This window comes from Mobula birostris, chromosome 8 (genome assembly GCF_030028105.1).
Source record: "Mobula birostris isolate sMobBir1 chromosome 8, sMobBir1.hap1, whole genome shotgun sequence".
Lineage (NCBI taxonomy): Eukaryota > Metazoa > Chordata > Chondrichthyes > Myliobatiformes > Myliobatidae > Mobula > Mobula birostris.
Genome location: NC_092377.1, coordinates 76,629,533 through 76,645,379, shown reverse-complemented (window position 1 = coordinate 76,645,379; position 15,847 = coordinate 76,629,533). Strand labels below are relative to the sequence as shown.

General features: G+C 41.9%; 1 protein-coding gene across 4 annotated transcripts in view; it reads left to right on the top strand.

Annotated features, from left to right (window-relative positions):
* Nucleotides 1-15,847, top strand: part of LOC140201416 (BTB/POZ domain-containing protein 3) — an 84,907-nt gene that overhangs the window by 43,421 nt on the left and 25,639 nt on the right. For 2 of the 4 annotated variants that reach the window (XM_072265487.1, XM_072265486.1), the window contains exons 3-4: nt 11,799-12,015; nt 14,963-15,053. In XM_072265487.1, the coding sequence (XP_072121588.1) occupies nt 11,879-12,015; nt 14,963-15,053 (228 nt within the window). In that variant the 5' untranslated portion in view covers nt 11,799-11,878. Of the gene's footprint in view, nt 1-10,969; nt 12,016-14,962; nt 15,054-15,847 lie in introns of those variants that run through there. The other 2 variants (XM_072265488.1, XM_072265485.1) reach the window with 2 other exon arrangements.

Below are 15,847 nucleotides of genomic sequence, written 5' to 3'. Positions count from 1 at the left end.
ACTTGTAGCCTTTAGCGCATAGGTTTGCACAGGTTTGCAGATGAAAACTAGAAGAACCTGGTCCAAAAGGAAATTACAAGAAAGTGGGAGGTGTAAGTTCAGAAAGTTGTCTTGGCTTCCCTTTTACAATATCTCTGAGGTTACTTGCAGGATTTCAGCTGTAATGGGAAAAAAAAAGCTTCAATAATGATGTCACAGTTGTCAAGGTAAAGATTTTAATGCTCATCTGAACTCTTGGTTCCTCAGGTCACCATTAGCTGTGGCCTCACTACTCATTACTAGCCTTTTCAGCTTAACTTCAGAATCTAACAGTCCCTGGGCACACATTTTGCACTGGTCTCACCAGGTTTGTAATCGTGACCACCTAAGTGAACAAGATGAGCCCTTTCTCTGAATGTTACACAGGACAACCATTAACAGCCTCCATTCTTTCTTGCAGGAGAATGTTGTGCACAAACCATGGCAGTGGACAGAAAATAGAGAAGACCCAGGTTTCCTGTGCTCCTTTTCCTCCTGAGGAGTCTTGCTAGTCCCCATGACTGAGAAGAGCAGTAACACAAGCAAGATCATCACTTCCAGGGTTACATCTACCCTTAACTCTATCTTCATTGAACATGACATGTACTTGTCTGTCCCTCTTTGATTTACTCTCTCATTCTTGCCCCTTCAAGTTTAAATCTAAAACCTTGTCCTTTTCTTTAGTTTCAGATCAAGGGTTCTGAGCCACATAAGGAGAAAGGAGCAGGGGTGGGGAAACCTGCGGTAATGCCACATTACACCAGGCACCACTCTGAGTTTGCCACCATAGACAATACGGTGGCCGGGCTGCAAGGAAGCCCTCATTGCTATGAATCACAGAGTGCAAGCATACAGGAGCATGGAGAGCAGAGTTTGCCACATGTGCCCGTGAGTGAGCCCATGTACCACCTCTGCTCTGGAGGTGCCATACACCAGCTCGAGGTGCCCTGTGCACAGAAAATGGCTGACCAGCACCACCTACAAGGAAGTGCACAAAATTTAACTTCAAGTTTTAGTTTTATTTCTCACATGTTCATTGAAACACAGTGAACTGCATTGTTTGTATTATCAAGTCAAGTCAGCGAGGATTCTACTGGGGGCAGCCCACAGTGTCACTACGCTTGTGACAGCGACAGAGTGTGCTTACAGACTCAAACCACATCACTGGAATATGAAAGGAAACAGGAGCACCCAGAGGAAACCCATGCAGTCATGAGGAGAACATACAAACTCCTCATAGATAGTGGCGGGAATCAATCCCTGACCTTACAGCTGGCGTGTAAGGTGTTGTGGCAACTGTGAGGCCGCCATGCCACACTTCAGAGAAAAGCAGACCATGAAGACTTGATAGAGCTTATGGTCAGCTCTCCTTCAGCGTGATAGCAGGAGCAGCATAATGGAGCATCTGCTGTTAGTTCTTGCAGTTTCCTGCAGGCTAAGAAGTTTTCATGGCCACCACTTTGGCTCAGTGAGTGATACAACATTGGTGAAGAGTGTCGTGCCTCATCCATGAGCGGGTCCTGTGGAGAGGTGCAGTGCAGTGCCAGGACACTGACCTTGCCTTCACTGGGCAGACAGCCGTTGTCCTCTCTCAGGGTGACAGCAGGCCTCTGCTTCCCCCGGCATCCATCAGCCCAGCCAGGTCTCTGCAGTCCAGGCCGATGTTGCAGAGAGCAGACAGGAACTTGTAGCCCTGAGGGACTGGTTGTTCACTGTGGCTTTTCCATGTATTCTCAATGGGAGTCCAGTAACATTGCATCTCTCTGATCCCAGGCCCTGTTGGAGCTCTAGAAGAACATCAAAAATAGACACCATAGGTGAGATGGTGTTAATTACTCCTGATGATCAGTAAACACAGATGGGATAACGTTAGTAGATTACTAATCTCTATTGCCCTGTTGCTGCTGTTACTATTTCCCAGAAATCAGGCTAAGACCCACTACACGTGAGTAAAAGTGGGCAAACAGACACTAGATGTGCTAAGGGTAATGGGATTGACAGTGTAGATGGAATTGGAAGTTTGATTCACTAGAAGTGACCTTGCAATAGTTACTGTGGGAATCATTGACATCTGGGTAGACTTGCTGGTCATCCCCTTGCTCCTGTACTTCCTCCTCTTCTTGTACTTGCCGTTGAACTGCTGGTGATGGAAAGGGCTGCTCCCTCAGCATCGTAAAGTTTAGGCAGCACGACTACAAATCCTGATGGACAGTCAGGGCCATGATGCTCTTGGATGATCCAGGAAGGAGAAACAATACTGAGGTCTACCTACTGGCTGTATGGTGATAGTTCTGGACCAGCCCATGTTCCCAGCAGGGGATCCTGAACCTCCCTTGGTTACCTCTCTGTCGCCTGATGTTCAGATTGGGACAAAGCCAGCAGGAAGGAATTGCACAATTAGACTGAATCTTATCTGCTGTAAGTAATCCAGGAAGAGACCTGAGTAAAGTTCTGCTCACTGCCACAAATCAGGCAGCCATCCGGTGACTGGAGTCTCATCCCATTGGGAGAAGCATAGGGACCGTTTAAAACCCCTTTGTACTAACTGGATGAATCCTTATGTTCTCTCATCCTTCTTCACCCGGTTCTTGGGAAAATAGCATCAAGATCTGTTATAGTCCTAATGCAGGAGTTCAACCCAATACGTGGACAATTTATTCAAGACCACTCTCCATGCAGATGCTGCTCAGTCCAGTTCCCATGGTGTTGCAGTTGAGAGCTGTATTGACTTGGACAAACAGCGCTGTCTGTAGTTGGGTTTGGGTTTCCAAGTGTGACAGGACAGAATTGAATACCTTGCTAGCATCCTCCTTGGGCAAGAATGTATTCCATAAAATTGACTTTGGAAATTATATCCTTCACAGTGAATCTCACCACCTCTTACTCCCAGCTTCCATGATTCCTTCCTACAAACCTCATGGCTACCGTTTATCCTGTGCCCCAAATGTCAGACTTAAGAGTAATAGAATTTCACAATACTGCAGAAACTTGCCCTAACTGATACTTATTGGCAAAGGTGTCTGCCTAAGTTAATCGGGTTTGACCAATGTCCGTTAAATGTTCCTGTGCATCAAAGTGCAAGATGAATTTGGAATTCACTATCCTTCTCAACTATCTTTACCATTATCCTGGCCCTGCAAAAGCTAGCCTCATATTATGTTTGGAACAGAATAGTGCTGAAGGCAAATAAAAGCATCTGGTTACACAACAGTGAAGGGAACACATCGTAAGAGGAAAGGGCCTAAGGAATTCAAAGTAAGCAAATGAAGTGACTTTTTAAAAGTATTACATTAGTCATTTTCCCACTTGCAAAGAAATTTAATCACAAAACAGTGCAGGTTTGAAATAATGAAAATGAATAAAACTGCAGATGCTGAAATAAGAAGAAAAAACGCTAGAAACAGCCAGGAGGTTGGTCAGAATCTTTGGAAAGAGAAGCAGTGTGAACGCTTCTGGTCAAAGGCCCAGGTTTTGAAAGAGTTCACAGCACTTTGCCAAAGTGGAGGTGGTGATGTAGTTTTGTGCTGGGTTTGGGCAGGGAACTATTTTGACTTCCTGCCACTTGAGGGAAGTTTTCACGCTACTGCTGGTTGTAGGAAAGAAAATGCCTGTTGACTGCATTAGCTGATGATTTATGATATGTACATGCCCAGTTGAGAAAAGGGAAGTATAAAATGAAATTTTATATCTTGAAGATTGTTCTAATATACATGTTGATTTCAGTGGATGACTACAGTTTCAACCTAGTGCCCTTAAACATACATCACATTTTCCTTTATTGCTGCTCTCTCATGATCCCCAGGTACACAAAGTCATTGTTTTGGTAATTACTATAGTCATGCTTTAGCACCTCATCTCTTTAAACTCTGTAATGACAATGGCATAATTGGTAATTGCACCTGCAATGTCAAATGGTCTAAAAAGTAAAGACTTGTCTTTTGTATTGCAGCATTCAGAGTCATAACTACTTGGAAACAAGCCATTATATGATCAAGCAGAATTTGCATAAATTCTTCACTAATCCCAATTTATTCTCCCCACATTTCTATCAGCATCCTCCCAGATTCTCCACTCAACGAAACACTTAAGGCAATTTGCAGCAGCCATTTAAGCATGTGACCTACATAGCCTCAGAATAGAAGGACATCCCTTTAGTGGTGAGAAGGAATGTCTTTGGAAATTGTGGAATTCATTACCACAGACAGCTGTGGAGGCCAATTCATTGGGTATATTTAGATTGCTAGGTTCTTGATGAGAAATGGCGTCAAAGGTTACATGGAGAAGGTAGAAGAATGGAATTGAGAGGGAAAATAGCCAAGATTAAATAGTGGAGCAGACTCACTGAGCCAGATGGTCTTACTCTATGTCTTATGGTCTTTAGGATGTGAAAGGAAACTGGAACATCTGGAGGAAATTCAATCTGTTTTGGTTGCACAACAGTGAAGATAGCCCGTCCAAAGAGAAAAGGGCCTAAAGAATGCATGCAAGCAGAGTGTTTTTTAACCCATCAGTTTCCTGCTTCCAAAGAAATCATATCACTAAATGAAGTTCTGAAATGATGAAAAAAAATGCAGATGCTTGAAATATGAAGTAAGAAGACATAATACTAGAAACACCCAGGAGATCAGGCATAATCTCTGGAAAGAGCAGCAGAGTTAACTCAAATGTGCAAACTCCACCTAATTAGCACCCAAATTAAGTATTGAACACAGGCCACTGGAACTATGAAGCAGCAGCACAATAGCTACACAGCTGTGGTGTTTATGTCCCTTTTTAAACTCCACAAAACACTGCAAAATGACACAGTGCATTTCTTCACCTATACCCCCTATCTTTTTCTTCAGACATGAGCTTTGCCTTACATATTATGTTGGAAAAGAGGTGGGATTTACCTTTCATTTGGGAGTGATGACAATATGTCTCTTTTTGGCAAGGCATCAAAAGGTCAGTTTCTATTGACATCACTGCCAGCCAATGAGTTGTGGGCAGGATGTGCCATCTCAGTAAGCTCAGACCAACTGTGGATTGTGCATGAAGCAAAAACAATTTATTCAGAAAACAGTCTGTTTAAAGAACAGAGGGAAGAAAACTCTTGACAGCAATATCTCCCAATAAAAACAGGGTAATTTCTGCAGAGAAAAAATGCAGTGACTGGAGGCTGGTTACATTATGTGTATAAAATCAATTTTAATCACACTTGTGGGATACTACTTGCAAAAGTAATTGGGCCAGCTGGCCTTTTATTGTGAATCTGTGACATCACCAATGATATGGGGAGGAGTATCCACACATCGATTACCAGTGCTCAGCTCTAGGGATTATAGATCATACAGAAGTCTTCCTTGACCCATGACACTGACACTGCTTCCAGCATCACCGGCCAAACTCACTACATGAGCACACTTTCAGTCTGTTAGTCTGAGAAGATCCCAGTTTAGATTTTCGTTGAGTGATTATTCACATTTTTATTTCTTTTGTTTGTACCTTAATAATTTTATCCTTTGCCACTACCTCCAGTTAAGAAATAACTTGCCTGCCTCCTCACTTAATCTTACAGAAAAGAAAGTCTTAATACAGAGCAGACTTGATGGGCCAAATGGCCTACTTCTGCTCCTATATCTTATGGTCTAATTTTTACTTTCTGTGCTTCAGCTGCATATTTTGCCTTACGTAATTTTGAATCGATTAGCTGCTGGCATAATTATTACAACTAGCAACTATCTTCTTCTCTCCCATATTCCATACAAAGTGCAATAACACATATTCCTGTTTCTCCTCTTCTATCTTCTTCAAAAAGAAAATCTGTGGCATGGATGAGTAAAACCATTTTATTTTGCTCCATGTTGCATTCTATTTGGAACATCATGCTGCAAAGAATGAACTTCAAACAGTGAAAACCTTGTTTCCCACCAAACTCTTCCCCCACACCCTCAAATATAATTGCCAATCGAAGCTCTTGATGCCAGGAAAGTCTTTTTTTACACTTCAACAGTAGTAGTTACATCATTGTGCACTTTAGTATACATTGGCCTAATGTTCATTTTGTCTGGTAGAATTCTGATCAAATCATTATTTTACCCACCTGTTGAAAGCATCAACCATGCATACGTGTGGTGCACCCTAAGTATTCCTTGTGCGTCTACGATCTGTGCTCCCTACTGCCCATTACGGTGCTGGTGTTTCGGGCAGTAATCAAAGTCCTCCATCTCTGCCAGTCCTCAGGGCTTCCTTCATCATGTCATTAGCTCAGTTTTCATTACTGTCAATCATGCAGATTCCAAGAGGAGACACAAAAATACCATCGCACTCATATGTAGAAGGATTTTTCATTGCTGTTTCTGTAACAATTTTGTTTTACTGGTCAAGTTGTTAGCCCTGAGCTGAACCCCCAAACCTGGAGGAACGGTGAACTACTCTTAGTCTGGCCTCTACCTCATGACATGTTTGGCATGGGTGACCCTACCAAAAGCCAAAGCATTAAAGCCCTGACTCCAGCCAACATAGTTCTCCGAGTCATTGAGACATACAACCCTCCAAGTGATGACAAGGTTGTAGTCTTCTTGGAAGACAATCTGTGCTAGTAGAAGTAAAATATGCAACTTTTTTTTTAAAAGAACATAGTCAGCCTGCAGATACTCACTGCAAAGTTCTGTATTGACAGCAAAATGCAATTTGATTTGAAAAATCCTCCAAAATTTGCATACTTGTGGAAAATGAACAGCCAATTTGTGACATTGAAAATTGTAGAACATCCAGTTAGTTTGTAGGTTGCTGGATGCCTTGGATATAAATCATTGAAATTCGTACTGCTGGTGATGCTGAGATTCTAATAGCGAAATTTCCTGCATATTTATATACAAAATGCTTCACCCACTGGAGTATTAAACAGCCTTTATTGGTTGTGCCAGTGTTGTGAAAAAGGAATCAACCTCCTCTTGGAAGAACATTTGTAAGGTGGTGCACGATCTGCCATACCTGAATCATTAGAGAAAGCAAGCATGAATGCTGAAGGTCATAAAATACAACTACAATAAGTTATGGTATCAGCAATGCTCTGGCCATATAATAAGCAGGCATACTTTTTTTTTACAAGTGCAAACAATTGTATAAGATGCTAGTTACGTGGTCTGCGATTGCTTTGCATTTAAACTAGCACAGCTAATTATATTTCTAGACCTTGTATGCTGTTTGCTATTAATAGGAAGTAGAACTATTTAAATGAAGCATCACACAGGAACCTCACCAAAGGAAAACAAATCCAAAATACTGCTGATGAAGGAAATTCTCAGCAGGTTGGGCAGTATCTCCAGAGAGAGAAAAAGAGTTATATTCAGGTTCAGATTAGCTTATTTTCACTTACACCAGGGTACAATGAAATTTCTTTGCTTGCATGAAACTCACGGTGTAAACAGTAAAAATAAATACAATATACAGGGATGAAGACAAAAGCAATGGAATGGTGCAAAGTAGTACAAAACGGACATCTGGAAGTAACAATATTGGAGGAGGTAGAGTTAAGGGTTTGTGAATGTGGCAGTTCAATTTTCAGGATGATCAGCTCTCATAAGTTTTGAATTATGCTAATCACAATGCCTGTACCCTCTCAGGGAGGAGAAGTGCAGCTGTTCAGGAGCCAGCATTTATTCCACTAACATAAAGAACAAACGTTGATGAAAGACTGCAGATGCCAGAAGTATGGACCAATATACACAAATTGCTGGGGAACTCAGCAGGGCAGGCAGCATCCATGGAGGGGAATGAACAGTGACGGCCCAAAGTACCTGACCTGCTGGGCAATTCTCTATGCCATCACTCCATTGCATCAGTAGGGGTGTGCTGCATTGTAAGAAGTGCCTTATTTTAGAATGGACAGTAAGCAGTATGCCTCTAAGGTGGACAGAATATGTCCCACAGACCTATTTTGAAGACAAGCATGGGAGGTTTCTGCAGCATGGTTACCCCTTAGCCAACATCTCGGAAACAGATTTTCTGATCATGATCATGCTGTTTATGTGAACTTGCTGGGCACATATTGGTTACTGCATTTCTTAATTATAATGATTACACTTTATTGGATGGGAAGTGTTTTGGGAGGTCCAGAGGTTGTAAAAGTGGCTATGAAATGCAATTCTTTCTTTATGTCCATTTCATTGTTAGTCTTTGGGCTATTAACTGCAAACATAACCAACTCCATGCACATCAAATGACCTGCTTTACAAGAGACAAACTAAATACTTTGGGGGATGCTTGTTTAATCCTCTTTTTATTAAAGAGGGCAATTCCTCCTTCCTGTGAACCTTGTAGCAATTCTACTAGAGACAATTGTGCTTAATCTCCATCACCACCCATGGCTGATTGTTTCTGAAAGATGATTGAAAACATGCAAGACTTATTAATACGTTTCCTAGAGAATAGATAACCCTTTATACAGTATTTATTGTGTGTCTGTGTCTTTCCATCATCTTCAATGAATGTCCCACAAAAGTCTTCTGTTAACTGAGGAGGCAATGCATTAAAAGTGGCTGTAGATCACACTGATTGGACCCCTGATCTTCTCTTTTTCAATTTTTATTTAATATGAATGGCAGAGTTTACCATTTAAAGAGTTTTTAATACTTCCTGTTGTGTCAAATAAAGTGCTCTTCATCAGCCTCCACAATAAACATCCTGAGCCAGAAGCAAGATTGAGTGCTTCTTACTGAGTGACCCAGGCACAGCCACTACAGTCATAGGCTATTGTCAGTCGTGAAATTCTCTGGAGTTTGATCTGAAGAGAACCAGAATTATTTTGTTTCCATCGACTATTTTTGATTATTTCTTCTAAAATGAACAAGTGCTATTTTAATGTCAAGAATAGCTGTCTTTAAAAGTGGAAATGTAGCTTTTGCAAACATATAACAAACTGAATTGTATGTAGATTTCCTCACAGTCTAATTATATACAAAGAAAACCTCTTTTCAAGAGCAGACCACAGTGATCTTGAATGGAAAAAGGTCAATCTGTATGTCCACATGTGCTGCTATGTTCAGTCATATCTGTGTGTTATGGTCTCAGTATCAATATGATATATGAATATAAAGCAGAATTCATATTGCACCACCAGTGACTTAATGGTGGGATGAGTTTTAGAGTAAAGCCCATAAGCAGACTGCATTCAACTAGCACAGCAGAGCAAACAGTCTACAGCATTATCACTTGTCAACTTGAACTCCTCACCCTCTTCCCCAACCCCCACCTTCTTGTTCTGGCTTCTGCCCACTTCCTTTCCAGTCCTGATGGAGGGCCTCGGTCCAAAATGTCGACTGTTTATTCCCCTCTGTAGATGCTGCCTGATTTACTGAGTTCTTCCAAAATTCTGTGTCTACTGCTGACAATTTACAGCATCTGCAGAATCTCTTGTGCTTATAGTCTGCAGTGTATTTTTTAATATGTCTTTTAACAAAACTCTGAATCTGAACTGCAGCAGTTTCTCTTGCTGAGGCTGATTTTCCGAGAACAGTGGGTGACGTATTTCTGTATTGAAGTTTGGTGATCTCCCAGTGGCCACCCATTTTAATTCGACTTCCTATTCCCATTCGGATATGCCTATCCATGGCCTCCTCCACTGTCGTGATGAGACCACACTTAGGTTGGAGGAGCAACACCTTGTATTCCGTTTGGGTAGCCTCCAACCTGATCACCGATTTCTCAATTTTCTGGTAATACCTGCCCACCCCCCCACCACTTCTTCATTTCCCATCCCCTTTTCCCTCTCTCACCTCATCTCACTAATCAACTTCCCAGCTCTTTACTTCATCCCTCCCCCTCCCAGTTTCACCTATCACCTGGGTCATCCCCTCCCCCACCACCTTTTAAATCTACTCCACAGCATTTTTTCTCCAGTCCTGCCGAAGGGTTTCGGCCCTGTACTCTTTTTCATAGATGCTGCCTGGCCTGCTGAGTTCCTCCAGCAATTTGTGTGTGTGTGTGTTACTCAGTTGTTCCAGCATCTGCAGATTTTCTGTCGTCTGTATTTTTATGTTTTTTTGAAAGGACCTGATGTTATGTCGCAAATGGTTGCTCCATTCCCACATCTAGTATTCCCACTCCTAATATTCAGATTCCTAGTCATAGTATCACACAGTGTAGACATGAGCCATTTACCTTATCATTTACGGTACATGCCATACTCATCCCCTATACCAACCTCCAAAGCTACCTTTGCCTTGGCAATTCAAGTGATTTTTGAGAACCTTTTTTAAAATGCAGACGCTATCCTGAGGCAGCTTGATCCAGATTTCAACCATTCTCTTGTGTGAAAAAAAATCCCACTCAGATCCCCTCCAAATCTCCTACTTCTCGCTCCATATAAATGATGACATTTTAGACACCTCCCCCCCAAGACAGACACACAATTCCTGCCGCCTGGAATTTTGTGATCAAGCTAGAGGATGCAGTCCAGAAAAAGTGTACCATAGCAGTATGAAAGAAAGACTTGTAATTATGTGGTGCCTTTCATGAATTTGGAGCACTCCATATAGGCAGTACAGTACTTTTGTTATTTTGTGGAAAACTCACCCGCAAATTTTGTGCCTCGGTCCCACAAAAAGCAAGATAATGATATTGGAGCTTAATATTGGCCAGGATAGCAGTGAAAATTTCACATGTTAGTATTGTAATGGGGCAATGGGATTTGTCACATCTGCCCGAGAAAGTAGTTTAATGTCTTCCGACAGCGCAGAATTTCCCTCAGAATCGTGCGGGGGTGTCAGCCTAAGATCTTTGAGCTCCAAATCTGGAGAGGAATTTTACTCTTAGAAACCTTCTCAGAACCGAAAGTGCAAATCAAGGCTGACCTAACTGAAAAAGACAAACGTGGAATCATTCCCAGTCACAACATTGATCGATGAGGGAATGCCCAATAATCCCCATTCCGGTTTGGCTATGCATTGTCTTCATGGGGAGAATCCGTCCCGCAGTACAGTATATTGTTTAAGCTTTCCGAAAGAAGTGATGTGTTGTTAACCTGACGAAGTGTTTCTGCCGAGGGGAGAGAAGACGATGCTTTGTGCTGAGACACAGGATAGCGGTGTGTGTCTGCCTACGAGTGCGAGGCAGCCCTTGCCCCTTTAACTGCTGGCGCTGTGCATTGACTCTGGGTATTTACAGTAGGTGTCAGTATAGTTTCTTGCCCAGTCGCTGCCGGGGCTCCCAATGCTGGCTGGTAGCCACTCTCCGTCTGCAGGAGGACAATCTCGATCGCTGTTTTCTTTCTCTTTATCGTTCCCCGAGGAAAATAAAAATCCTCAGTAACTTAAACATCATCCGACAGTCGCCGCGAGAACAAGAACTGAACTCTCAATAGGAATTCGACCAAGTGCATGCAACAGAGAGAGAGAGAGAGAGAGAGCAGCACATAAGAGAGAGAAGCTTGTTTATTTTAATCCGATCTGCGGCAGGACCCAATTCATAACAATTAGTCAGCCGTAGCCGGAAATATCCCCAGTTCCGCGCCGCTGAAGGAATAGTGCAGGCTTACAACTGGAAACTGGATGAGGATGCTGGAGTTACAACCAAGACAGCGATTCCTGACCTCGGATCACACTTGAGCACAAAACAGGGAGTGGGGTAAAGGTCTTTATACCTGCAAGGAAAATTCGGGGGAGAATTTAAGTGCTCGAACATCAGCCCACCTTAGCTCCCCCTGCACCTACAGCCTGCCGGCTGCCGTTCACATGCACCCATGGTCGATACCAAGAACAGAAACATGAAGTGTCTGACTTTCTTCTTGATGCTTCCAGAGGCGGTGAAGAAATCCAAGAAGGCATCGAAGGCCAGCCGGCTGCCGGTGTGCTACGAGATACTGACATTCAGGAAGAGGATGGCGGCGGAGATGTACAGCGCCAAGAAAGTGGCCGGCCCTAGCGTCAGTGTCCAGAGTCATCAGCAGAACCTCAACAACAACAACACCATCCAGGGGACTAACTGGCAGGGGCTGTACCCCACCATCCGAGAGAGGTAAGAATAGGAGATCTTCGACTCGCAACTCTCCGGTAAAAGGTGTTTTGTCTGCCGACGATCCGAGTAAGCTGTCCCTTTTTCCCTCAACTATCAGAGCCTACAGGTAACCAAGCACATCTTTCCTTCCAGATCCTAATCTTATCGATGTCGGGTTGCATTTTCCGTTTTAGATGGGAAACAGTTTGTAAACTTACGGTCTTGCGAATTTGCTTCATTCATTCATTGAGGGCATGGACTTAACTGTTTTGTTGTTAACTGTAACTAAACAATTGACAGTAATCAACCCGCCCTGGATAAGGTTTTTGATTTAGAAGGTTTTTCTTAATATATTTTCCTATGCTATACCCTTTAGGGCAGAGATGAAATAATTGGCACTGGTTGTCATGGAAGCCCTAGAAAGGAGCTGTTATTTAAAGGAAACTGCTTACATCGATGCTTTTCCTTATTTTTATTAATGGGTGATATCTGTTTAAAACTCTAAGCAGCAGTCAAGAAAAAAAAACATCTGCCCCCAAATAGTAGAAGATTGTGCAATGCGCTTGTCAAAATTGGCTAAGTTCTGTTGTTCTTTTTAAAAATAAATACACTGGCCGTTAACTTGAATAAAATTCTTTTAGCTAAAATAACAATTGTGTTGGGTGCAAGCTTTAAAACCTGCCAGCTGCCCAATGAGTGGTAGGGAAATGGTTTCTCAGGAAAATGCAACCAGGACCGGAAGGCATGGTTTTAAGATCACTGCTAAAGATGCAGAGGGGAGAAAAGAAGGAATTTGTTCCTCCTCGGGTATTTTCTAGGGATCTTCTTGAACGGGTGACAGTTGTTACTTCCACAATTGATTTTAAAAAGGAATTGTGTATAAGATAAGTGCAGGACTATGAAACAAGATTGTACAGTGTGGGTGTTGTGGAGGTGGTCGGCTGGGCAATGGTGGGACTCTCTTCCTCTCTGCTTTGAAAGAAAGAAGGTACAATGATCAGAATGCCCCCTCTCTGGGCTGTATCAAGGTTAACAAATGTGTAGAATCATGGCCAACATGTAATGCAGAAGTAGGCTATTTATCCTGTTGTGTCCACACCAAACTGTTTAAGAGCCACCCAACCTAATCCCAACTTCCAGCATTAGCCGCGTAGTTCTACAGGTCTCCGTTCTTCATTTCCACATTAAGTATGTTTCAGATGTGATGAGGGTTTCTGACATTGTCAAACTTCAAGTCAGTGAGCCTCACATCACTATCATTGTCTGGTTGCAAAAAAAATTTCCTCAAAGCTCCTTGAATTCTTCTACTAATTCAGCACAGCACAGTGGTGAAGGTAGTAGAACCATGGCTTCACAGTGTAGGAGATTGGATTTAACCATAGCCGGACATGTGGAGTATGCTGCTCCTCTTGATGAATGTGTGCATTTCCCTTGAAATGTGGGATGTAGTTTCTTCCCACATCCCACGTGTGGGTTGATAGGTTAATTGGTCCCTAATGTGAAGCTGAATGGTCAAAACTGGTGGTGGGGGTTGGGGAAAATAAATGGGGTTAATGTAGGATGGTTGATGGTTAGCACAGACTGAGTGGGCCAAAGGGCTTGTTTTTCTCTTATGATTAAATTACCTTGAATCAATGGAGACACAAGAGACTGCAGACGCTGGAGTCCAGAGCAACAAACAATTTGCAGGAGGAACTCAGCAAAGTGAGCAGCATCTGCTGGAGGAAAGGAATCAGTAACGTTTTGGGTCTTGATGTTGTTCAGCCTGCTAAGTTCCTCCAGCAGATTGTTTGTCACTTTAAATCTATGTTTATGACTCACTGTTAAAGGAAGTCTATTCTTATTCATTTTATCTAAGCACCTCACATTTTCATATATCTCAATTTAATCTCCCCTCTGTCTCTCCTGATCTAGTGAAAGCACCCTGTGCAACTCCCTTACAATTAAAATTTTACAGTCCTTGTTACAAACTCATAAATCCCCTTGGCAACAATCTCCAGCACAATCGCATCTTTTCTCTTATCTTGCAACTTGAATTATGCACAGTACATACACCATGGCTTAACAGTTATTGCACAGAATCGTAACATCATCTCCCTGCTTTTATATCCTATGCCTTGGTGAACAAAGGAAGGCATCTCATATACCTTTTAACCCATCGTCCTACCTTTACAACTCCATGGAATTGCTTTCCTCTATGACTTCCCACCTGACATAAGACTTATTAACTAAGTCAGCTGGCAAATGTACACTCAGTGACCATTTTATTAGGATTGGAAGCCGATGTGGTCTTCTGCTCCTATAGCCCACCCACTTAGAGGTCCAACATGCTATGTGTTCAGAGCTGCTCTCCTGCATGCCACTGATGTAGCGCATAGTTATGTAAGTTACTGTCACCTTCCTGTCAGCTTGAACAAGTCTGGCCAATCTGCTCTGACCTCTCACTAACAGGCATTTTTGACCACACAGCTGCCACTCACTGGACTTTTTTTTTGTTTCCTGCACCATTCTGTGTAAACTGAAGAGACTGTCGTGCATAAAAAAATCCCAAGTGATCAGCAGTTTCTGAGATATTCAAACCACCCCGTGTGGCACCAGCAATCGTCCCATGGTCAAAGTCACTTCAGTCATATTTCTTCCCCATTCTGATATTTGGTCTGATCAACGACTGAAACTCTTGACCATATCTGTATGTTTGTTCGCATTGAGTTCTTGGCACATGATTGGCTGATTAGATATTTGTATTAATGAGCAGGTGTACCTAATAAAGTGGCCACTGAGTGTATTTTCTGGGAGTGAGATTAAATGTTGGGAGACTTGAAAAGGGGAAAGGCTTCATTGGACATCTTAGTTTGAATTAGGTTAAATATTTGTATGGACATCCTATTACATGGGGTGACATTGCAATATTTTCTGACAGAACACTTATATAACCTTTCTTTCTCTCTGCCTCCTTAATCTACTCTAGAAATGCTGTGATGTTTAACAATGATTTGATGGCAGATGTTCATTTTGTGGTTGGACCACAAGGTGGGACCCAGAGGTTGCCAGGACATAAGGTAAGCAACATACAGTATGTAATGGATGTTAAATGATTATTTAACAAGCATCAACATACACCGTTAAATGAATCAGCAATCTATTTGCTTAAAAGGAGCCATTTTTGTAACTGTAAGTAGTCATATACTAAGCTAAAGATGTTCTTTCTAAACATCTCTTTCTTGAGATGCATATTTGCAACACTTAAGGTTTTATAAAAATCTCAAAAGAGTATATAAAATAAATAGATTTGTAAACATCATGGTCTCAGAGTAAATCTGGTATTTGACTACAAACCATTTGCGTAAGACACATCCTTTAGGCAACAGGTTTGTGCTAATTATTGCAACGTTAGTGCTTGGAAAATAAAAGTGTGGGGGGAATATACACTTGTTATAAAGAGCTACATTTTTGCAGAACTTTGCCTTGGAATACATAATGCTGACATTTACTGTAATAAGTTTATTGCTGTTCCATTTCTGTCGTGATCCTGTTCAACAATCAGGACTCTGTTGAGAATTTTATAAGAACAGTATCCAAAAAATCCATTTTGTCTCAATGTACACTATTGTACAAAAGCCTTGGGCATGTGTAAAAATAAACTCTGTAACGTGAAGATGCTTTCCAAAATAATTGAAAAGTTTCTAAATATCAGAAAGTTTACTATAAAGAGCAGTAAACAGTAAAAAAAAACTAATATATGGTCTGACCACCCTTTGTCTTTAAATCTATATTAATTCTCTTAGGTACATTTCATGCAGTTTTATAAGAAAATTGGCGGTTAGGTTGTTCCAAGCATCTTGGAGAACTTGCC